Source organism: Zootoca vivipara, chromosome 9 (assembly GCF_963506605.1).
Source record: "Zootoca vivipara chromosome 9, rZooViv1.1, whole genome shotgun sequence".
NCBI lineage: Eukaryota > Metazoa > Chordata > Lepidosauria > Squamata > Lacertidae > Zootoca > Zootoca vivipara.
The window spans coordinates 28,486,906-28,511,253 of record NC_083284.1 but is presented as its reverse complement, the minus strand read 5'-3'; the positions used below and the strand labels follow the sequence as shown (position 1 = coordinate 28,511,253).

General features: G+C 39.3%; 1 protein-coding gene across 3 annotated transcripts in view; it reads left to right on the top strand.

Moving 5' to 3' along the window:
- PRDM5 (PR/SET domain 5) overlaps positions 1-24,348 on the top strand; it is a 93,737-nt gene that overhangs the window by 28,799 nt on the left and 40,590 nt on the right. For 2 of the 3 annotated variants that reach the window (XM_060278571.1, XM_060278570.1), the window contains exons 9-12: positions 4,167-4,251; positions 5,857-6,014; positions 17,304-17,397; positions 20,230-20,390. In XM_060278571.1, the coding sequence (XP_060134554.1) occupies positions 4,167-4,251; positions 5,857-6,014; positions 17,304-17,397; positions 20,230-20,390 (498 nt within the window). Of the gene's footprint in view, positions 1-4,166; positions 4,252-5,856; positions 6,015-13,703; positions 13,799-17,303; positions 17,398-20,229; positions 20,391-24,348 lie in introns of all 3 variants that reach the window. The other variant, XM_060278572.1, reaches the window with a different exon arrangement.

Below are 24,348 nucleotides of genomic sequence, written 5' to 3'. Positions count from 1 at the left end.
TGCTGAAATTCAGACTATCATTTTTCTCATGTTCACAAAGACAGTAGTCTGCTTAGATCCTGAGCTTTTTTATTTTCACAACCACACAGTAAATGAAAAGAAAATGATCTTGTATTTCTCTTCTTTTCTTTCGTTTGCTGTGCTCAGTACTTTAGCTTTCTGTTACGTTTTTCACTTTCCAGTCAAATTCCATGTAGAACACTGAATATATTCTGAACCCATTAAACTTAAAACACCCTAAAAGAATAATTGGATAACTGGCAAATCCACATAAGGAATTAATTTCTTTTAACAGAAGCCCACTGCATATTGTTTGTACTGCTAAAGGCTATTAATGCTAAGCGTCAAAGCAGCAAGTAGCATGCAACAAAAATAATCAGGATCTAAAAGAAAAGAAAAGAAAAGGTTACTGCTCTAACCTTCACAAATTATGGAAACGAAGCAAACAGGTATCTCTGCAAATAGGTATCTGTTTACCTGGCATGCAAAATGCACTTTGCTTCCGCTTGTGACGGATTGAGGGGACACAATAGCCCTGATCCCACAAATCTTGTTCAAAATACCTCTGGCATTTTGAGATTTTTCTAGGTATCCACCACACATTTGGAAGCCACTCAGGTACTCTTAATTCTTAGAAACAGATTTTTAAAATGAAAAGTGACGTTCCCAACTTTTCTGTCTAATACCAAATTCTGCACTTATACTGTATAAATATTTTCTATTCAAAAAGTGCATCTAAACTATTTTTAGTTGACCTAAACTAAATCACATTTTGGGGGCATCCTTTGGATGTGTAGAAGAACTTGCAGTTGTTTCTCATGAGGACACTGAAGACACAAAGACACTTGCTTCAAATTCATAGGGCAATTTAATTGCATTAATAAGCACCCTTTAATGGCGTTAATAAACCTGCCTGAATTTCACTTCAGTTTGCTTGGGTGTTTGTCAGGTTTCTACTGCTGCCTGGCTTTATTCTTTGCCAGTATTATTAATTGCCAGACTTTATATCTTGTTTTGCAGCAACACCAAGGCATAGCACCTATTCTAAGAATCCAAGCAGCAGCATAAATAACAAATCTCTCTGCAACTCAGCAATGTTGCCCCCATGCTTACTCCAAGCCACTGTATGCTAGTACCGTATAAAGGTTTTTTTTGGGGGGGGAGACAGGGGAGATTTTGGGTATATTTTATTAACGTAAAAATAGCTTTAGTGAGAGTTTTATATGGCAAATAAGGCACAGCTGGTAAGACAGATTCTATTATTTAGGCTGCATTTATTACAGTATGATACTGTACTGGAAAGGGAGATGAAAATCTTCTGTAGATTTTCTTTTTAAAACCCTTAAAAATATATTGTTTGCATTAATCTTCTTCTGACCTTTCAGCTGAAGACAGTCTTCAGAAAGGAATGTTTGAGGATTTTTTACTTTGTTTCTAGCTGAGTATCACATCGGGGGTAGGAGCTCATTGCTCGTAAAACCTGGTTTAAGATCTGGTCTTATAAGAAGAAAGGTGGTTGTGTTTCACTCTTTATTTTACAAATATCCCAGAAAGCTGTACAAAAAGCCATAGACTGGAAAATCATTCCTTTGAGCTGTACAATTAAGTTCTACTTAAATCTATGACATTGAGATTATGTGGTGAACCAGCTGCATCGATGACCACATAGGGTTCCACCATTGTAAGCATTTGCTGCTGGGAGAACCATGCCAAATACAGACTGTATGTCTGAACAAGTTCACCTAAATGCAGGTCTGCATCAGCATACAGAAATGTGTGCTACCACTGTATTAATGGGTTCCTGTGACTTGAAAACCAAATGCCAACTGAAAACATCCCTTAAATTTCACACCTATGATGATTCTTTTGTTTCCAGTGCAGACTCTAGCTTACCTGTATACTAATTTACCTGTCCTTCAAAATTTTAATATTATTTCTAAGCAGTTTGTTTAATAGCTACCTTCATAGGCAAAAAACCTGATCCAAATCCAGGAACAGTTTTGGGAGGGTAGTGATACAGAATGAGAAATCTCTTTCACAGACATATATTTGTGAGGTTAATTCCCGCATAAAGCCTAGAACTAGCCAGCTATTTCGAATTGTCTTAAAAGTTTGAAAGGTCAGATCACATTGCTTGGATTAGTGAATCTCTTCAGGGGCTTATAGTATTAGCTGAGTTCTAAGGAAAAACAATCAGGCAGATTTATGGACTGTAAGTCAAAGTCTGTCAGGAATTACCCAGTCTGAGGGGTATCCCTAAACATTGCTATGCAAGTATTTCAGAGAGTGTTACCGTACTTGTTCTTGTAATTATACTTTCCTCTTGATATTCTTCCAACTGTTTTTTGGTTGATTTTCATGTTGCTGCTGCACTCATAAGGTTTTTTTGGTTTGGGGTTTTTTGAAGGGCAAAGGACACCTATCTATTCACCAAACCAGTAGATTAAATGACAAACCAGGTGTGATGGCAGCAGCTTTTAATGTGTCTGTCTCCTTTGCCTAACAAGGGAGAATATTACCTCAACAATAAAAAAGCAAATAGGAAAAAGGTCCTGAACCCTGGGCACCTTTTGCAGTTCCCTGGTTAAATTTGTACGCCATCATTCCTCCCCAAAGAGCCCAGGTCAGCAAACAGCAAAATATTTAAACATAATTAATGTTTTGTCTTCTATTTTCCTCTTTGAGGAGATTAGAAACTTCCACATCCACTTTAGATAACCCTCAGTTTCCTATTATGTCCAGTTCCTAACTCTGGCTAACATAGTTAAGAATAACCACAGTTTGGGTTCGGGTTTTACAACAAGTGGTGGTTCATCTAAAATGGAAGCAAAAATATCTGAATTTATCACTGTAGCTGCACCCAGAGGGGGAGGGGGCAATGCAAGTCTGGATTTTGCTGTAGCTCATTCTCATAATGTACAGGCCTACATTTTTGAGAAATTAAAAAGAATCCTCTGTCGAGGCATGATGCTGTACCCAGATTATGACACCATGCAAAATTTATGGTGCTGTAACTGTCCTTCTGACCCCAGTCCTAGTGCAGAGGTGGGAATTCGGAGCAGACTCTTGATTATATTAAACATTGGGCATTTGATGAGTTTCAAGTTCCACAAAGGTCTATCTGGAACAAATTATTAAATGTAAGGAAGCTTTTCATAGAAATGTGAAAACCACATAAAAATTATGTCTGCAGCAACATTTGGAACAACAGGCTTCTTGGAAAGCAGAGAAGAAAAGCAAATGTAGAGAAAGAGGTCAAATATATCATCTAGTTTTGAATTTAGTCATACTTTACTACCCTCATTGAAATTACTGGAACTAAGGTGCTAAAATCTATACTGTGGTTATCGCCTAGTTGGTTATCATGCAAAGTTAATCTATGTCAAGTTCACCTTTGGAAAGTTTGGCAAATTAATTTTTGTCCTTTTTAATAAGACAAATGAAGATTTCTAAAACTGTCACTTTTAAAAAATGAAGAAATATGTTCATTAGGCTCAAGCAATTCGGACAATTAGTGTTTTTTGTCCCCAGACATCTTTGTCCAGAAGCTTGGTACTCAAAGAACAGTAATACAGTATAGAGTTATATTTACAATTTTAAAATCATTGCTACTTTGGAAAATATGATAGTAGCCAAGAGAATGATTTCCAGTGCAATTCTTACGCAAGTTTACTAAGAAATGACTGCCACTGTATTCAACAGGGCTTACTCTCTGGTAAGTATGACTGGTGTTTATGAGTACATTAGACTATAATTATATTATTCTTAGAAGTCAGTGCACATTATTGAAATGTTCTCTGTATTTTCAGGCTTTATGCTGGAAGGAAAAAGGTTATGTATAAAAATTGCCTATTCTGAGAGAATTATTTTGGGGGGTGAACACATATTTTACAGTAGTCCTAGAAATGTTGATTTTTAATTTTTTAAAGAGTGGGTTATGGATTGTGGACTGTGAGGTAATTTTTGTTTGCTGGAATGAACTTTTTAATTTTGGAAATGCGGTTGTTAAGCAAAGGGGTTAAGGAAGGAAGTACATCCATGAGTATTAGCATAGCTCCGAGCTAAAGGAATAATTACAGTCTATTTGAGGTGTTCTTTTATTAGCTTAAGATGTGTGATCTTGTGTGAGACACATACTTAATTATCATTAAATACTCATATTGCAGGTTCATGAGATCTTTGAGTGTCAGGAATGTGACAAGAAATTTATTTCAGCTAACCAGCTAAAACGCCATATGATTACTCACTCAGGTAAAAACCTTTTCTTCTTTTTTCTTTTAATTAAATCAAGCTTCGCATAACACCTTGAATTGCTATTGTATAGATTTTTGTTGCTGTATTGGGCTTTGCATTAACAAACAGATAAGACCTAATAATGAGGCTCTTTGGTAGTTGGCTCCATAACCTACCGTAGTTTTGTCAATTTAAGACAGTGGCGGGAAGTCTGTGGCCCTCCAGATGTTGTTGGATTCCACTGCCCTTCAGGTCAGGAATAATGCGATTTGTAGGTTCAATTTATTCACCCCTGATTTAAGATGGCTGTTCACATGAATAAGACATATCCTGCAGCTCCGAACACTTCCTTGTTACTCTTGCTTCCATTGTAAGTGTGTTTGGAGATTTGGCAGCCTAAAAATGATTTAGCTCATAGGGCTGCTTTAATTGGTTTGAGAATTTCAGCCAACGCATATAATCCGAATATTTTACAATTAATAGGTTGAGCGTTTCCTTTTAGGAAAACCCCAAGTTTATTATATAGGCTCCTGCTTTCACATATCTTTTTTCTTCTTCTTGGACACACTTGCATCATGATATTTGCCTTGAAACTTGATCGAATAGTTATTTTTTAAAAAATCTAGTAGACTCATTGTTTGGTAGAAAATAATGGCTTGAAGAAATGACTTTTCCCCTGGACGTTTCCTTGGGTTGAAATAAATGGGAAGGTATTTAAATTATCTATTGGATTCTAGGTATCAACAAGATGCTTCCATTGTTTCTAAAGCAGACCATATAAACCTTTAGGCAATAGCCTGAGCAGGGACTCCTTATCAATACTTCATCCTGCCTGGATCTTGATGGAACTGGCAGAGGAGAAGCCATGTAGAATTTGCAAGAAACACTGTTTTGTCTGATTGGACTCTGCCACTTATTTCTGTTCATTAAGCTCTGGCATTTCCACATCTTTCATTCAATAATTGGAAAAAGGTGCAATCAAAACCTGAATTTCTGTTCCCTTCCTAAATGCTTTAATACAGGGTTTCAACATTGCTAAAATGGTTGATGTTTAGCTGCTATCTCCATTTCATTGCATGCTTGAAGTGCATTTGTTCAAATAAGCCAACAAAAAGGACTGTATCTCAGGGGCATTTAGCTGAGTTTTGAGATTCTGGATTAGGATATTATACATTGTAGTGCTAGGCTTCATCTAGCAACTGAAACACAAAAAGCGTATACACACCAACTCTGGTTGTTTTAAAACAAATCTGCTATGTATATTGTTAATTAAGTTTTAAAACATTTAAACTGTCATGCCCTCTTTCACATTTGTAGTCTGGCAACAGGCTTTGCCTCTTTGAAGTCATTCTCTTTTGATTTAAGCTAATTAATCAGAGTTTAGTTTTAGCCATGATTGTTGCAAAGAACGTGCCAATTTCTCGAGATGCGCCATGGCTCATCTTTTACGAAGCGACTTAACTGTGTAACATAAAGGGCATTAGATGTCTTTCTAATTGGTTTAATCTTAATTGGGTTGACTTCATTGCAGAAATCTCTCCAACGAGATGGCTGTCTCTGCCTTTCATCTTCTACCCCTATATAAACAGGAGATTAAATGTCCCCCCCACTCATTTTCTGCAGAAAAACGCCCCTACACCTGCGAGGTTTGCAATAAGTCCTTCAAACGACTTGATCAAGTGACTGCACACAAAATAATACACAGTGAAGATAAACCCTATAAATGCAAGCTTTGTGGAAAGGGATTTGCTCACAGAAATGTTTACAAGAATCACAAGAAGGTAAAAACAAAAACAAAAACAAAAAACCACTCTGCTGTTGTTGTTTACAGCTCTGCCAGGCTTAGATTTGCAGCTGTTGCTCATTTTAGTGATGGATCAGTGCGCTTTGGCATGCTTAGAAACATGAGCTTCAAATCTTGCAAAATATATTAGCTAGTGTTCCTTTGCAATAGCCTAGATATCTAGATAATAAACGGGTCCTTTGTGATAGTTTCTTTCTTTTTAATCAGTCCAAACTAGTTCAACGGATTGCATACTTGTTTTGATTTTGTTCATTTAGGGATTATTATTTTAAAAAGAGTAACTTCTTAACTATATCTATCTATCGTGATGTTGCAGTCATTTTTTTTATCTTTGTGGCAGACAATATCAGGAGAGCCATTAAAGTTTGCGCTGACGACATTTCAGTTAGACATGATTTCAGCAACAGACGAAAACTCGGCCCCCAAAGTATAGAGGGACCTCACATTCAGGCTCCACTAAACGACTCCTGGCTGTGTGATTTAAGCTCCAATCTGCCTGCCCTAATTTTGATAATGCCTGTCATTACGTTTGACCCTGGGTTACATTTTCAATAGCACGGCTGCACCCTTGACTGCTGCTGCTGCTTCAGAATTGCAAGACTGTAAAAAATTATCTGGCTGGTTTCCTGCTTAGTCTTTGAAACCCCATTGCTCCTTCCCTCCACCCGCCCCTTGCGCCAACACTTTGATGAAATAGATATACCAATACTTACATATTTTTCACAGTTTGGCTCATGTTATATGCCATCTGGGAATCTGGCACCGGATCTTTGCACCATCTTTTGTGTTTTCAGCCATAAATCATATGAAAGTAATAATAATAACCAGAATGCTTCTAACAGGGTGAAACAACGATGACTGTTCTTTCTAAGGCAGACAGGATGCATGAGCCTGTTGAAAGACAGAAGAGCTTGCATATCAGGATCAATAGCTTACATATGTAATGACCTTTTAAAAAAATACAACTTACAAACTAGCTACATTGAGAGCAAAGTGAATGAAAGCTATTCTGAGAAGTCAACTTTAAATTAAAGAGAGAAGGAGAGAGAAAGGAGGCGAAAAACATTTCCCATCCCCCCCAGAAATCTCTGCGTCCTGAAGCATTATTTATTCAATAAATATTGAAAACCTAGTGTGGACCTTGCCCCTGAAATTGCTTCGAGAGTCATGGAAATATGTCCACATCAGTGTATTTTTATGTATGAGGTGTGAAGATTGAATGATGGCATTTCCATTTTGGAAAGCTCAAGCAGCAGAGCTGGGATGGGCCCCATCCTCCGTCTCTGAACCCCTGGGTTTCAAGCTCATTAACAATATTGGACCAAGTAGATCAGGGATGGACTTGCTTCAGTTTGCATCGTATGCTTTTCTTTCTATCTTCCTTGAACACTCCTGGCCCAACAGTGTGCTTTTACAAAGCTGGGTATTACTGATCTTCGTTGAGTGATCAAGAATAGGCATGTTTGCTTAAGAAGTGCCTAGCTTGATTCAAAGCAAGATAAATCAACTCCTACATTCGCAAGCAGGGGTGTCAACGTGGATAAGATATTGAGGGGGCCAAGGTAAGCCCCATCGTGCATAATTGATCACATGATGTGGTGCATGCACACCACCCCTCAGATATTTTATTGGGGGGGGGGCAAAAGCCCCCTCGGCTCCTAGGAGTTGGCTTCTATGTTTGCAAGTACTGCTGCAAACAGCAGACACAAGATGGCCCCCGGCACATTGGCTTGTGGTTCACCAAGGGATTGGGACCCCCTTTCTGCCCATTCCTATGACAGACCATCGGTCTGAATGAGTAGAAACAAGTCTGAGAATATTAAGTGCTGAAAAAGATAAAAACCTGAATGCTGCATCAATAAGAATAATTGACTCAATTTGCATGTATTATACAGATTCAGCCAGGCATCCCCAAACTTGGCCTTCCAGCTGTTTTGGGACTACAATTCCCATCATCCCTGACCACTGGTCCTGTTAGCTAGGGATGATGGGAGTTGTAGTCCCAAAACAGCTGGAGGGCCGAGTTTGAGGATGCCTGGATTATGCAAATGCGTATATTCTGCATAGTTAATTCTGCATCTGTAGGTTAGGGTAGAAGGTGGAAAGCTAAGTTGCCTCCAACAACTGGAAATTCTGCCTCTGAGCTATAGACAGGCTCAGAGAGATTTCAGCCCTATTTATACAATTTTAAGGGGTGAAGCTTTAAAAGAGCAAGCAGTGCTCCCTCAAAACCCTTCAATTGTTCCACATCATTAAAACAGCAAGTAAAAATTGGCATAAACTACACTAAATGAGCTACAGTGCCTGTTACAGAAGCTCATGAATCTCAGTTTTCTTTTTTCTCTTTTAAACCCTTATGGTTTCAAAGATAAGACTGGGAAACATGATAGCAATTTGGGCTGGAAGCTCAGAAACCAGATGGCAAGTGAAAAGGAACTGTAATTCATTCATTTTCTCTTAAGTTTACTAAAGTTCTTAGTTTTAAGCTCAGAACTGAAACATTACAAGTTTTCAAATTTTTAGCATTTGAAGATAATAATTCTGTAGTAAGAAGCTATACACGGTGGTGCCTGAGACACAGCATCTGATATGAAAATACCTGCTAATTACCATATATTGGCTATGGCTATGTACAATTAAATACATCAGTGAGCTGTAGCAGTTAGGGTTCATGAGCTGTTTGTGACTGTGGTCCAAAACAGACTGACTTCATACACTTTTCTTGCAGTCTGGCTCCACCACCAAAAGTGAGCTGAGTTGTGGAAAAAAGTTTCTGAAGCAACATATTGCAACTAGGTTAGCTGGGAAGCAGACAACTTTATCTCATCTCACCTATGTACAACTTCTGTTGCAAAAAGTAGACCCCCATCACAGAGTGTAGTATTTCAGTCTATATGTGGAGGCTCCCATGTTCAAACCTTCCTTCATAACAATAACAAATCACAAAGTACTGTGATAGAGAAGTAGCATGTCAAGGGCTGGGCAACAACACTCCCCTCTCATGTCTAGCTTTCTCTATGCAGGTTTTGTTTGGGGATATTTTTTTTTATATGGAAGAGCATTCTGTCATGCCCACCTGCCATTTGAAATGGTACTGTCAAGGTGAAGGTTTGACACTACCTCAGGGAAATCTGAGGTACCCACTTGTAATCTGTATATGTATGCATTTTGTGCTACTCTGAGTAGTGCTTCATTTGTGAAAGGGCTTCATCAGGGGCTGGGGTTCAAGTCTGGTTCTGAGTCATATAAACAGGTTTATCTGGAAATCTTCTCTTTAATCTATGGATTTACCTGGAGAAATTGTTCCCATTTGTTTTATTTATCTGATTTAGGAAATGTATACCTTTAGCAAAATCTTTACAGAGTGGCTTACAAGGTGTCATAAAATGTTACAAAACAGAAATGGGAATACAGTAAAGACATTATAAAAATCTGTTGAACCTGTTCAAACATATGCTGCTTGTTCCTGTGCTTCTCCCAGAAAACAGGTTATATTATAGCAGCCTTCTCCAGCCTTTCGATGTTTTAGACCACTACTCCCAATGATGGGGATTGCAGTCCATTCACATTTGGAGGGCACCTCCTTTGGGGGGGGGGATAAATGGGAGGGAAATGCGGGAAGCAAAAGTGTAGTTTAGTGGCCAAAATGTTTTGGACCTTGTCAGTGAGTTCTACAAATAAAAATATTTGTATAGTTAACAGAACTGTGCATTAGAGATAAGACCTAGTCGGATAAATCTCGTGTTTCTGTGTGGTTTTAAGAAGGGGAAAGCCATAGTTTAGTGGCAGAGCATACACAGTTCAGCTCCTGTGCTCAGGTTAATGATTTTTAGCTGAATTGGGGAAAGAGCTCCTTTGGTGACTTCTGCAGAATACTGGGCTAGATGAACCATATCAAAGGCCTGCTTAGTAGCAGACATCTCCTGATCCCCAAGCCTGATTTGATCCAGTAGTTACCAAAAATTCCAAAACACATCTAACAAATCATATCAAAGCAGCAACTTTGGTGCTTTATTATCCGTCTGCAACAGGCATGGCTTGGTCAGAAGAGCAAAATCCAACTCCTCTAACAAAAAACATGTTTTTCAAATTTGATACCGTCAAATATAAATCCATGATAATCTTGCGGTCTTTGCACTGAATTGGTATTAGAATCATTTCTCTTAAGAATATTTAATGAAAAACAGGACATAGGGATTGTGCCCTCTGGGAGGGTTTTATTATATGCTTTGGGCAAAGGTTGCCTTGACGCCTATGGATATATTTTTTTATGGATACATCATCTGGTGGTGTGCTGGAGTATCAGAACAAACTTGGCTGACTCGAAGTGTGTGTTTGACTATTTTCCAAGTTTACCCCGTGCTGCAACTGATGTGGTTTAACATAGTCTTTTCACAACAAGGACTTGATTTCATTTTGAGCTGGCCCAGCCATCCATGTGTAGCATATAAAACACTTGCACTGCAATGATGCTTATCACCTCAGATTATAAAATGACTAACAATAGCATCTTGGTTGTACACACTTTCATTATTTCACTTTGTATAGTGCAGGGCTTGTCTACAATGAAGTTTACTGTGTGTCTGCAGCTGTTAACATTCCTATTTAATTTGCACAATCTACATGACGCTGCCTTCCAACAACACCAACCCTGATGCTTTCCCCCTGTAAATGTGGGTTTAGCCATATAGGGATAATCTAATGAATTGGGGGGAATTTGCCCTCAAACCGCTTCACTCGGGGTCACAGACTATTTGTTGCAGTGCTTTGGGGTAGGTGAATCGATCACCACTTTCTGCTCTTCCCCTTTGCATGGCCACTACTTCCCTAGTGCTTTCATTTCCTTTTACGTACATTCTAGCATGTTCCTCAACAAAGCGTAGCCTTAGACATTTCTTAATTTTGCTCCTTCGATTTGCACAAAACCATAAAATTACGCAAACCAGCCACATTAAAAATGGTTTCTCAAACATTTATATTTGGCTGACTATGTGCTTTTGTTCACATCCTGGGATCAGGGCTCATCCAAATCCCAGGTAAGTCCCATAAAAGGAGGATTCTGGGGTGTGACTTACTCCACTTGAAACTTAGTTTAGCTTGATCATGTGACCTATTCACCCAATAAAATTTACTTGAGCAGAAAGGTTGGTGTAAGTCAAGGGTGGTGCAAGCTGACACAGTTGGCAGTAGTCCCACTCCTGAACCAAGTTTGGAAAAAAATTGCCCTGGCTTCCTATCGTTTGGATTGCTTTATAAGTGACTAGGTCAGCCACACACTCTCAGCCTAATCCTACCCCACAGGGTTTTTGCAACAATAACAGGCGGGGAGGCACTGATTTGTGGCGTAGGATAACAAGCTAGTTTTGTACAATAAATGTTCCCAGCTTTGCTTTCCTGATCCATTGCCCCACCACCCTGGCAGATGCCTTTTATGTTTAACTAGTAACTGTGGAGACATTAGCAAACCCTGAGTAAAGGGGCCATGGGGATGCAAGGCGGGCAGAGAGGAAAGCACAGTGTCCCTACAGCTTTGCCATAAAAAAGAAGTGCTTTATTGAACACTCCACATGCATAAGACAGAGTGTCTAATAAAAACATATGCATTCTTGTCAACTACTCCCAATCAAAACAACTTAAAAACCCTGCTGCATGCAGAGAGGTCAGTTATCCGAGACACCCCTAATGAGACTGGGTGCCTCTACCTGATGCGGGAGAGGAGAATCTCTTTAAGAAATTGGATCTAAAGGCTACCTGTATATACCCTTTAAGGTTTTCTAATATATCAGGCCACAGCTTCACATTACAGATAGGCTGTAGAAGATGTTTGAGACCTTCACAATGGTTTCATGGATCATGTTTCCTCACATATAACAAACATACTACTCATTTGTAATATTTGGTTAGTGCTTGGGCATCATAAATTCTTTTTATTTCTTTGAGAGCTGCTTTATATCACTGTGCATGTTGAATTGGTTTAGTACAGAATATGACTAGACTACTTCAGGAATAGTTTGCATATTTGATTCCCTAAGAGTTGTGGAAGCGCGGTTGGGCTGTATAAGAGACCCCTGATGAATTCCCATCCTCTGATACGGTGTCTTCAAAAGAGCTTGAAATAGGGCAAAAAGAGCTTGAAATAGGTCATAGTCTGGAGATCTCCTCTTGATCCGCCCAAGAGCTGGCAGGGTCAATATTGTCATTAACAGCAATCAAGAAGGAGGTACAAAGTCAGAATCATTTGCATTTGTAAAACTGGGTGCATTTTTTTTACATCCCTTGTTATTGCATATTTATAATGTTGGAAGTAATTGAAAGGGAGCAAAAAAAAGAAAGAAGAAGAATAGAAATTACACGAAATCTGAAGGAAAATAAACAGTACTGCAGTACTGAGCCTCTAATTCTTTTGATGTTCCTAACTCTGCATAGCTCCCAAAAGAGTGGCCAAATGAATGCAGTTCAACCATCTTTACATTTACAGTATTACAATGTACTCTGTCTACTGGTCTACTGTGAGGAACTGTTCAGTCTTCTAGTGTTGTAGAACAAGCTGCTTCACTTATAACCTAGAAGAGATGTGTCTTCAAACAGCAGTCAATCAGTACTGCAAATTGGCTTTGGAAATTCTACATGATTTCACTCATGTGGGCTTCTGTTAGGAAGAGAAATTAGTCAAAACTCTCGATCAATATAGTTCCTTCAAATGTGAGCACAGTTAACAAAGTTTCACATGTAGTTAACTGAGAGCCAATTGAAACATTATAGCTCCCGTGTGAAGGCTGAAGTGTTTATCCTCATGCTTTGTATGCTAGGCATAACATCTAAAAGCCTCTTACACTATGTAGCTATTGGCTCAAATTTGCACAAGGTCAAATTTGTACAAGGGCCAGCAATTGCTTGGGATGTGCATTGCTGCTGGTGGTGTGAAAGCACTGGGCACATTTTGGTAAATGGAAGGAATGACAAGCTTTTAAATGCTACTCACAATGCTTTTGGGAGTTTGTAACATTTAAAATTGGCCTGATAATTCTTGTAAGGGAGTGACAGTGGTTTTGGTGTTCAGAATAGTGGTTTAGAAAAGCCAACAGAGGGCTGTTAAGTGGCAAAGCAAGAGAAACTCTGCAGCTATTCTGAATGAAACTTAAGGGCTTGTTTACATGATCTAGGAATAGGGTGACCAGATGCAAATGAAGACAAGATTCCTGCACCTTTTAATAGTGGCATAGGAGAGGGAATTTCAGCAGGTCTAGAGTGCAAACTACACATGCTGAAATTCATTTTTCTAAAGGTGTAGGAGTCCTGCCCTCTTTTGCATCTGGATACCATATAAAGAAAGCAGAGTTGATACAGCTGAATTAACCATTCTTCATGCAGGAAATAAATCCCAGAGTGATTCAAGGCCTACAGTTTCCCCACTTTATTTTTTGCACAAGAGACAAGGCAAGTCCAAATACTTCTGGGGGTACTTTCTATGCTCTCAGTTTGATTTAGCTTCTGATCAGATTAAAAGAAATCAGAAGTAAATTCTCTTTAAGATGTTCAAAAAGCCAGATAGCTGATCACCTAAGCAAGCCCCAAGTGTGTTTTTAAATGGGGGCGGGGGATTTTTCACTCATGCATGGTGCCAGATTAACAGCCCTAGAGACTGAAGCCTTCTATTTATCCACAGAACAGGTACAGCACAGTCAGCAGCCATGCAAGCTTCCCCACAGCAAAGTATCAACCAAATGTCTCAACCCTGTTCTGGAGGAACCACCTGTTGAGGTGAGAAGGTAGTTCAGTCTCTTTATGTCCAGACTTGATTTGGCTTTTCTGTAGCAACTGCTGTTAAAGAGCCACACCAATAGCCCTAACAAAGATGTGGACTTTGGAGAATAGCATCCAGCCTTTTGTGGAGGCCACATCCATTTTAAAAAAAGTGTTGTTAACTGATAACACAATATTTTGTTCTATGCAATGGAGGAGCAACTTTGAAAGTATGGCTCAATGTTTTTCTGGATGAAGAGTTTTCACATCCCCTGCCATAGATTATCAGAAAACGTCAACAGGGGAGCATGGTCATTTTAGTTTCTTCTGCCTCCTGATTATTGTGAAGAGGCTGAGAAAGCAAATCCTATGCTTCTCAGCAGGAAAGTATGCTGCTGTACATGCAGAAGGCATGCTGTTTCTGGTTTGCTTGAGCTGTCTCAGGAAAACCTAAAGCAACTCAAGTCCCCCTTTGCCACTAAGCATTTTCCAGAATTGTTTGTGGAGGGTGCGGGGTGAATGCAAAGTGAAGAACCATGTTGTGGTTTTTAACTTGTTTTATTTTTAAAATTTATATCCTGACCTTCCTCCCAAAGGAGCTCAGGGTGGGAAAATGGTGTGGGCAGTAGTTCCCAGATGCACTTGAGCAGAAAGTCCCACTCTGCCTTTCCTTTCTGTCCTTCTGCAGCTAGTCTAGAATGCATATCTGTAATGGGGAAAAGGCAACAGTTACTTTGCAGCAAAACCTATGGGCAGATGGTGCATTATATGTGAAAGAAGCTCTATTCTCTGTTTCTATGCCTTGTTCTACTCTCTATTCTCTGTTTCTATGCCTTGGCAATCTATTATCGATCACAATTCCTATGATCTGCCAGGGGCTTCTCTTTAAAGGTGTTCTTAGTGCATTAAGGGAGAACAGCAAGGCACATAATGTTTCTAGTGGCTGTTCTCTAGCTATGAAATATCCCCCTCCTTAAAGTTTGTCAAAGCCCAGAAGCAATTTTAAACTTCATTTATTTAAGAGATACTTATTGGGATAGTTTAGCTTCATGTTTTAATCTGTATTTTTTTTTTTTGTACAGTGGTACCTCTGGTTACGAACTTAATTCGTTCCGGAGGTCTGTTCTTAACCTAAAACCATTCTTAACCTGAGGTACCACTTTAGCTAATGGGGCCTCCCGCTGACGCCGTGCCGCTGACACGCAATTTCTGTTCTCATTCTGGGCCAAAGTTCTTAACCCAAGGTACTGCTTCTGGGTTAGCTGAGTCTGTAACCCGAAGTGTTTGTAACCCAAGGTACCACTGTAGTCAAATACAATCCAGATTACAGTGGTGTGCTCTATGTGTGCCTTGCTCTGCAGAGCCTGGAGAATCTTCATGGGGTGCAAAACTACCTTTGATTCATTTGCACTTGTTTCCAGTTGGTTTCTGCACACAATGCAAAGTCCTGGTCCTAACCTACAAAGACTTAAATGGTTTGGGAGCAGGGTATTTGCAGGGCTGTCTTGTCCCATGTAATGCTGTCTGTCGACTGTGCTCAGTACTGGAGGCCCTGTGTCTCACCAGTTTCAGAAGCATAAAAGACCAAGCAGCGCCTTTTTTTTGTTGCAGCATCTGCATTGTGGGCCTCCTCTCCCTAGAGAGGACATTCAGTTGGCTTCCTCTCTCCTATGCTTTAGGTGACTTCCTAGGACTAAAAAAAAAAAATCAAGCTTTTAATGTGGCTTAGAGCTTTGTCTTCCTGTTTCAGTGCTGAATTGTTTTATATTTCTCTTGGTTTTATTGTATGGAACTGATTCTATTAATTTTGAACTGCTGTTTTTTGTGAGCTTTTCTGAGTTTATTTTATAAATAAAAGCTATATATATATATATATATATATATATATATATATATATATATAATAAAATAGATGTATCCAGATACAAAAGTGTAAACTTAATAACAGCAACAAACCCAGGACACAACTCATGCTTGTTCAATTCACTGGTGGCCTTTTCATTGGGTTGTATCCAATGGTTCCCTTCCAGTTACGGAAGAGCTTTTGCATCCATGAACAGAAAGCAAGGGAGGCAATTTTCACCACTTATCTCTTTATTCTGGAGCTCCCAGTTCCCTTAAATTCTGTTCTGGAGGGTTGGGGGCTCTCTAGCCAGTGTAAGAAGAATTGCAGGGTGCAGCAGGGGAAGAGGAAATCGGTGAAGAAAATTGTCTATCCCCATTCCATTATTAGGCCTTTACTTTCAGGAATTGAAAGACCCCTTCCAATAGATACAACCCATTAATTTTTTATGTAGCTGAATTTTTCTGAAGGAACTCTTTGATACTGCAAAACTACTTCATTTTTCGAAGAATTTCAGAACCGCAGGTGGTGTTTTGGCTTCATATTTTTTATAATAAATTATGTCTGAAAAAGCTTGTTGGTTGGGTAAATCTGTAAGTGAGGCAAACATGAGGGAAAGCAGCTGTGTTCTAGTAGGGCAAGAGGTTCTTGCTTGAGCCGTATGTTAACCTTGGTCAACTTCAGAAATCCTTGGGAGAATATCAGTGAAAGTGACTACAAAACTTTGGTGGAATGCAGTCCTTACAGGTTCTGTTACTGGTCTAAGTCACGAGCAATGCCTTTGAATAATTTTGCATTTTACATTTAATGGAATTTTACATCTCTCCCACCCTGCCCTATGTGCGGATACATAGAATTTGTGTTGCGTATTCATTTTTACCTTAAGCAAAATACTGCATTTGAATATAAATTTGTGCAGTAGTCATGCACTCTGAACTATAATGAAACAATTCTCACTGTGCTCCTAGTTAACAGAAATCTACTGATTTTCGGTTAAAGTAAGTACAGTTCTAGATCTACCCAAGAGCATTAAACAACAACAAACCTCTTTCATGTATCTGGAAATGAGAGAAAATTAAAAACACAGAAATATCTTAACAACCCGATTATTCCAGTGTATTATACATTTTCCAGGAGGAAATCCAAGAAGACGTCTGATGGGGGTGGGGGTGTCCTTTCAGGCTTTATGTTTTATTTATGATTTGAAGCTTATTTCAGCCATGAAGCACTTCAAATGTGGCAACAACAAAATCTACTCACCAAAATTTTGATACTACTGATCTCAGTTTCAAAAAAATAAACAAGGTTGAACTGAGAGACAGGATTTGAGTTCTAACTTCATTTTTTAAGCTTCAGAAAATAGAGCTAAGCAGCTGGCAGAAAAGTAGGCTGCAATTAAGCGAGGAGATGTCATTCTTTCATGTTCGGCATCTGAACCACCAAAAAAAATCTTGAGTGCGTTTTTTATTTCTATGGCCACGTTTATATGTACATTTCTCAACCAAACATAAGCTTCTCCATCACAGGAGCATGTGGTTTTAAACCTTTGTTGCTTTTTTGGTGGACCGAGGCAATATCTCTTCTGAACTCAGCCAGCAAGGTTAGCCGCAATTATTGTAATGACTTCTAATTGATCTCTCCAAGCCTTTCCCCTTTAAATGCGTTGTCTTTCATCTACAGACCCATTCTGAGGAGAGACCATTTCAATGTGAGGAATGCAAAGCACTGTTCCGAACGCCATTCTCTCTGCAGAGACACCTTCTAATACATAACAGTAAGTGCCAATATAGAAGATCAAGAAGTCCCCACATATCATTGCTGTCTTGTAATCTGTGAGAGTAAATGCACTGTTAGTTTAGAAGACTGTCTGGTGTAGGGTCTTTTCACTAAATGCACACACACAGAGAGAGGGGGAGGGAGATTTAGATAGCGGATTTTAAAACTCTAACCATGACTAGCAAAGTGGCATGTAGTTTATCAACAAACTAGTGATGCATTCTATCTTTGGCAGGGAACGGAGTCTTTGTCTATTTGATTCAATAGAAAAATTACCTTTAATATACCATTAGACTGAGAGCTACAGGAAGAGAAATGTGTTTATTATTTAACAAACACCCCTGGGTGTTGAGTCCTTCTGTTAATGTGGGCAATATGAACGAGTTCTTCAGAAGATGTAATCCTGATTCAATGCTCAAAATTGACGTGCCTGTTTTCTCAGCTCTTCCATCTACTCCTTACCCAGGAATAGGCAAATTTATACAGCGCACTTTGTCTCACTTGTATAAAACCCCAGTGGTGAGTATCCTGCCCCTCCTGACCTTACTGCTTAGTACCATTCACCAGTAAATCCTGCCCATTTTGTAATGAGCGTTCCTTTTTTCAAGGTATGTCATTGGCAGGCAATGGTTGGTAAACTCCTAATGACCATAATTCATGTGGTGAACACCTAGTCTAGGACATTCACCCTAGGAATGTGGATCTCTACAGAGAGTTTTATGTATATTCCAATTCAGTCCTTTGTGCTGCCTGTGATTAGCATAGGGAAGGTCCATAGGTCAGATGGTTCGATCCCTGGAGTCTCCAGGTTGGACAGGAAAAGCTCCTGTCTGAAACCCTGGAGAGCTGCTGCCAGTCAGAGTGGAAAATACTGAGCTAGATAGACCATCTTGGGATAAGGCAGTTTCCTGTGTTCCTATTTTAGCACACATGAAGGGGAATATAATTGTATTCATGGATATTTGAGGGTGATATAGAAGGTGACGTCATTGGGGAAGAATTAAAGTCCTTATGCAGAAATGTACCTCATGATTCAAATTTCATCTGTGTCCTGAACTTGGTTGCCTTAGTCATAAGTTAGCTCCTCAAGAATGGTAGCCTCAGATGATCTGCCTTAAAGAATTGCGGGAAGGATTACAACTTGATACATAAAGCATTGTGAACACTTTAAAAGCATTATATAAATGCTAAGTATTATTATTGTAACATGATACATTTTTATGTGATGTTGCTCTCTACATCCCTGTGTTACATGACAAGCTTTAGCCAATAATAATAATAATAATAATAATAATAATAATAATAATAATAATAAATAATTCATACCCTGCCCATCTGGCTGGGTTTCCCCAGCCACTCTGGGAGGCTTACAGCATAAATAAAAACAGCTAGAGTACTGCAGTATCCCATGTGAATTTGGGGGTCTGTTCAACAAACAAAAACATTTCAGTACCATTCCCCACTGCTACAACTAAGAAGCAATTCAAACAAAACTAAAAGTTGTGGCTGTGAAAGTCAAAGAATTCCCTATAGTCTTCAAAATCTGTTTCTCCACCTTGAAATCCATTAGGCATTTTTTAAAATCTCCTTGATGCCTGATCATCCTGATCGTTGTTCCTCTGGTGCCCAAGCATGCGAGTTGAGATTTGGTTGTGTATCTTTTGTATGACTCATAGAAGACCTGAGATTCTTAGATAATCCTTTGAGACTCAAAGGTGGCATGTACAGAAACGAAGAAAATGTGCCATGTTTGTACAGCATAATTGTGCTTGTAACAAGTTTCTGAAGGTATTGAATGATTCTCTTGTTAACTAGGCCCCTCACTCCTATAGAGTAAGCGAAATCCTGTAAAATGCCAAACACTACCCCTGGTCCAATATTGTGCTGAAGCAGTTAATTATTCATTCACTTCAAAATTTCATAGTCTCCGTTTCTCTATAAAATTTTTTTAGATGTCTAATACCCAACTGTCAATAAAACAAAACCAACACAATACTATGCAATACAATAAACTGATCTGTAGAAAGTACAACTTGAAAAAAGAGACAATGCACATATTTTTGTAAATGAAGAAATCTTTAATAACAATATATTTTTAAAACTACTATGCAATACAATAAAATTAGTACTGTATATCTGCTTGCATTTTATGTTTTGTTGTATTCACAAGAGTATGGGGCTGTCTGCAGCTTGCATTACTTTTTGTGAGTTTACATTTTTCAGAGGTTTCAGAATGGTCAATCAGGCCCAAATATATAAATAGCGATGACCAACACTTCCTATCTACATTTTTAGCTTTTTCTGTTTTAGCTGTATGCCGCCTTAACTTTTTCATTGCTGAGAAATGTGCAAATTCGTCTTCACTTGAGTAATTTATAGAATAGGAAAATACATCCAAGATATACCTGGAATGCACTGAGTGTAGATTTCTAAAGTGGATGCCTGAGAAATGTGCTTTCTTGGACATCTCTCAAGAAATTGTAGCAGGAGGATTATACCGTCGTAACTTGGTCCTCGAATGAAATCTGCTTAGGAAGTCCGTTTGACTTCTGAAAACATTCAAAAACCAAGGTGCAGCTTCTGATTGGCTGCAGTAGCTTCCTGCACTCAATCGGAAGCCACATCGGACGTTCGGCTTCCAAAAAGAAGTTCATAAACCGAAACATTCACTTCTGGGTTTGTGGCGCTCGGGAGCCAAAACGTTCGAGTTACAAGGCGTTCAAAAACCAAGCTATGACTGTATGAAGTTAGGACTTAGTATGATAGTGGAAGTTAAGCTAAGTCTACTACCGGTACTAACAAAGCTTTATTCCTTTTTTCCCTCTACAAGGTGAAAGAACCTTTAAGTGTGATCACTGTGATGCAACATTCAAAAGGAAGGACACATTGAATGTTCACATACAAGTAGTTCATGATGGCCATAAGAAATACAAATGTGATTTGTGTGACAAAGCCTTTGTGACACCGTCTGTGCTTAAGAGTCATAAAAAAGTAAGTATAACACGTAGTTTGTAACAACTGAGGTCATTGTAATAGGTTAAATTCGTTCAGTGTGTACTATGCTTACCTTTGAATTTACAGATAATGGAATTTATTTTAAGGTAAATACTTTCAACTGTGGATTGTCCATACCAACAGAGTAATAAATACTTATGAAAAGTGCTAGCATATGCAAATACTAGAATTAAGGTAGTTGTAAACACAGTTTTGAAAAGCAAGCAATGAAGACCTTCAAGCTTATTTGTGTGGTCCAATCTTATTTAAGAATCAGTGGAGCTGTTTTAAGACTCCCCAACAATCTTTGTTCCTTTGAATGCGACTTACTACAATTTCTTCCTCATATCTCACTCTCATTCCTTATTCTGATAACAATAGGATTGTTCATTTCCTTCAGAGAAAAATATATGCAAGAACTTGTGTTATTTTAATTGATTGGTTCGGGAAACATTGCAAATGTGGATGCAAAGAGTATGTTAGTAGTTTTCTATGTGGAATCTGTCAGCATTATCATCAACCAGTGTATAATATTTCTAAACCAACTTCTCTTAATTCACAAGAATTTAGCATTTATTTCCCTAGTGTCATGGAGTGAAAGTTATATTGGTCTAGTACATTCTGAAATTGTATGCCATTTACAGAACCATAAAGGCATCTATCATGTGCACTGTGTAAGTTAAGGTGTCTCACTGTGGGGTAGTGTAAAACTTTATAACATGCTGCAGCAAATATATACAGTATCTGAGACTAAGTTCCATTGAACTCAATGGGGCTTACATATGAGTAGACATTTTCTAGTCAAAATGAGAATTGAAGCCTTTTCCATATAGGAGTACAGGTGAAGTTCAAAAATTGTCAACGGTAATTTAATAAGCTTATCCCATGATATCCTGTTTGAAATCTTTATAAATCCTAGTGGTGTATATTTTCAAAACAAATTCCTAAAGAATGGTTGCATGCAACTTGGCAGAGTTGCTGGAATCCTTTGGAAGGCTTGGGCATGATGTAACATTGACTTCAAAAGTAGTTTGCCATGAAGTTTGGTGGAGGGCTTGCTGTGGAGGAAATGCAAGTCCAAATTCCCTTTGGGGAACATGCATTAGAGATGCCACTATGAATTCATTCATTCATTCATTCATTCATTCGAGATGCACTCATAAGCAAGATGACACAGCACTAAGAGCAGTTTAGTTTCTCATTAATTAACGCGACCCATAGTGGTTCCAAGGGTCAAGAAGGTGCTTTCTGCACATGCTGAAGGGATGAAGGGAACGCTGTGGATGTAGCCTATCTTGATTTCAGCAAGGCCTTTGACAAGGTGCCCCATGATATTCTTGTAAAGAAGCTGGTAAAATGCGGGCTAGACAATGCTACCATTCAGTGGATTTGTAACTGGCTTACTGACTGAACCCAAAGGGTGCTCATCAATGGCTCCTCCTCATCCTGGAGAGTAGTGACTAGTGGGGTGCCACAGGGTTCTGTCTTGGGCCCAGTCTTATTCAACATCTTTATCAATGACTTGGATGATGGGCTTGAGGGCATCCTGAGCAAGTTTGCAGACGACACCAAATTGGGAGCGGTGGCTAATACCCCAGAGGACAGGATCACACTTCAAAATGACCTTAACAGATTAGACAACTGGGCCAAAGCAAACAAGATGAATTTTAACAAGGAGAAATGTAAGGTACTACACTTGGGCAAAAAAAATGAAAGGCACAAATACAGGATGGGTGACACCTGGCTTGAGAGCAGTACATGTGAAAAGGATCTAGGAGTCTTGGTAGACCACAGACTTGACATGAGTCAGCAGTGTGATGCAGCAGCTAAAAAAGCCAATGCAATTCTGGGCTGCATCAATAGGAGTATAGCATCTAGATCTAGGGAAGTAATAGTACCACTGTATTCTGCTCTGGTCAGACCTCACCTGGAGTACTGTGTCCAGTTCTGGGCACCACAGTTCAAGAAGGATACTGAGAAGCTGGAACGTGTCCAGAAGAGGGCAACCAAAATGGTCAAAGGCCTGGAAACGATGCCTTATGAGGAACGGCTTAGGGAGCTGGGTATGTTTAGCCTGGAGAAGAGAAGGTTAAGGGGTGATATGATAGCCATGTTCAAATATATGAAAGGATGTCATATGGAGGAGGGAGAAAGATTGTTTTCTGCTGCTCCAGAGAAGCGGACACGGAGCAATGGATTCAAACTTCAAGAAAGAAGATTCCACCTAAACATTAGGAAGAACTTCCTGACAGTAAGAGCTGTTCGGCAGTGGAATTTGCTACCAAGGAGTGTGGTGGAGTCTCCTTCTTTGGAGGTCTTTAAGCAGAGGCTTGACAGCCATATGTCAAGAATGCTTTGATGGTGTTTCCTGCTTGGCAGGGGGTTGGACTGGATGGCCCTTGTGGTCTCTTCCAACTCTATGATTCTAAGTGAGAGGCAGGTGGGGCTCATTGACCTGGGAAGGTAGCCCATCCAGGAGAAGGAAAACTCTGATCCTAAACCTCTGCTGCCTTGAGCGATATCTTGTGGAGGGAGGGAGCTAAAGAGTAAACCCTATACAAATCCAGAGTGGAGTTGGACAGCAGTTGGAGAGTGCCTTGCTTTCCTCCATCCAGCAACTCCTGTAGCCAAGCTGGTGCCAAATGCATTGCTCTGCTTTCCTTTGGACCACACCAGCAAGGCTGAGAGGGGTGTCTTGTCATCTGGGCAAGCACCCAGGTGGATATCATTTCAATGCTGCTAATGCAGTGGTTTGACATCACAAATAGCGCAAATCACTTGACTTATGCAATGTAAATTTATTATTTTGAGTAAAAGTCTTACTTGAAAGCTAGTATGTCTTGATGTCCCAGTAGGAACCATCTGACTAAAGGACTTTCGCTTTGGAAAATACATTTATTATGCAATTATTTAAAAGCTCTGAAAAACACTGCAGTGTCAAGATTGAAAACTTCAGCATTACGTTAAAATTGAGCATGTGGTTAACTGTGTCTCTGAATCAGGGCCCCAGAAGGGTATGAAAGGCTGGAATAAATCATTCTTTCAACATTTCTTCTTCTTCCATTGCCTTCGTATACCTGCTGACAGCTATTGAAAAAGCCCAATGACTCAAAGTACATAGCTTCTTGGGGGAAATGCTCAACTCTTCCCTTCTTTGTTAAGTCATTTCACGTTGCATGCCCTCTTAGGGCCAAGGCTGTGGTCTTGAGTTTGAAGTATTGACGGGTTTGTATTTGCCTTCACTTTGATTTCATTATTGTTTTGTGCTGTTGCATTTGATAAGATGAGCTAAGTCAACACTGTCTCCCCCTCACTCTGTAAATCCCGACTTTCGATAAACAGAGTAAATATTGACATTGTTTATCCACTAGTCATGCAGGAGCTAGTGGCAGGATTTATTAGGATTAAAAGAAGTATCTAGAAGGTCATTATCATCTGCCGCCTTACCTAACTGGCAGGTAAACTTATGGTTTTGATTAAACTTTTAACAGTTACATGTTTTGTAATGGAAAAAAGTTAACTATATTGATTTTAAAAATAAAATAAAATCCTGAACTAGTACACATAAGCCTAAACCTCCATTCAGAGGATATTTCTTCTTACAGTTGTATCCATGGAGAGATCAGGAATATATGTTGAGTTTTTGCCCTATAATTCATATTCATTGGTCCTTACTGTGAAAAGAGCTGGAAGTGACTGAACTGGAAGATTCTGCATTCAAACAAACACAGTCTGCCTGAACTTTTCAAGACAGTACCCATTTGAGTGGCCAGAAGCAGCCAGTGTCTGCATTGTGGTGTCCTTGGCTTTGATTTCTATATATTAGAGCTTCAAACTCTATCCAAATAAAAAGGTGCCAAATCTAGTTTGTGGGGCAGGAGTGTTCCATAATCTGAGTGCAGTCGCTGAGAAGGCCTTTGCTCTTGTCCCAGGCAGCTGAGTTTCCACCCTAGGT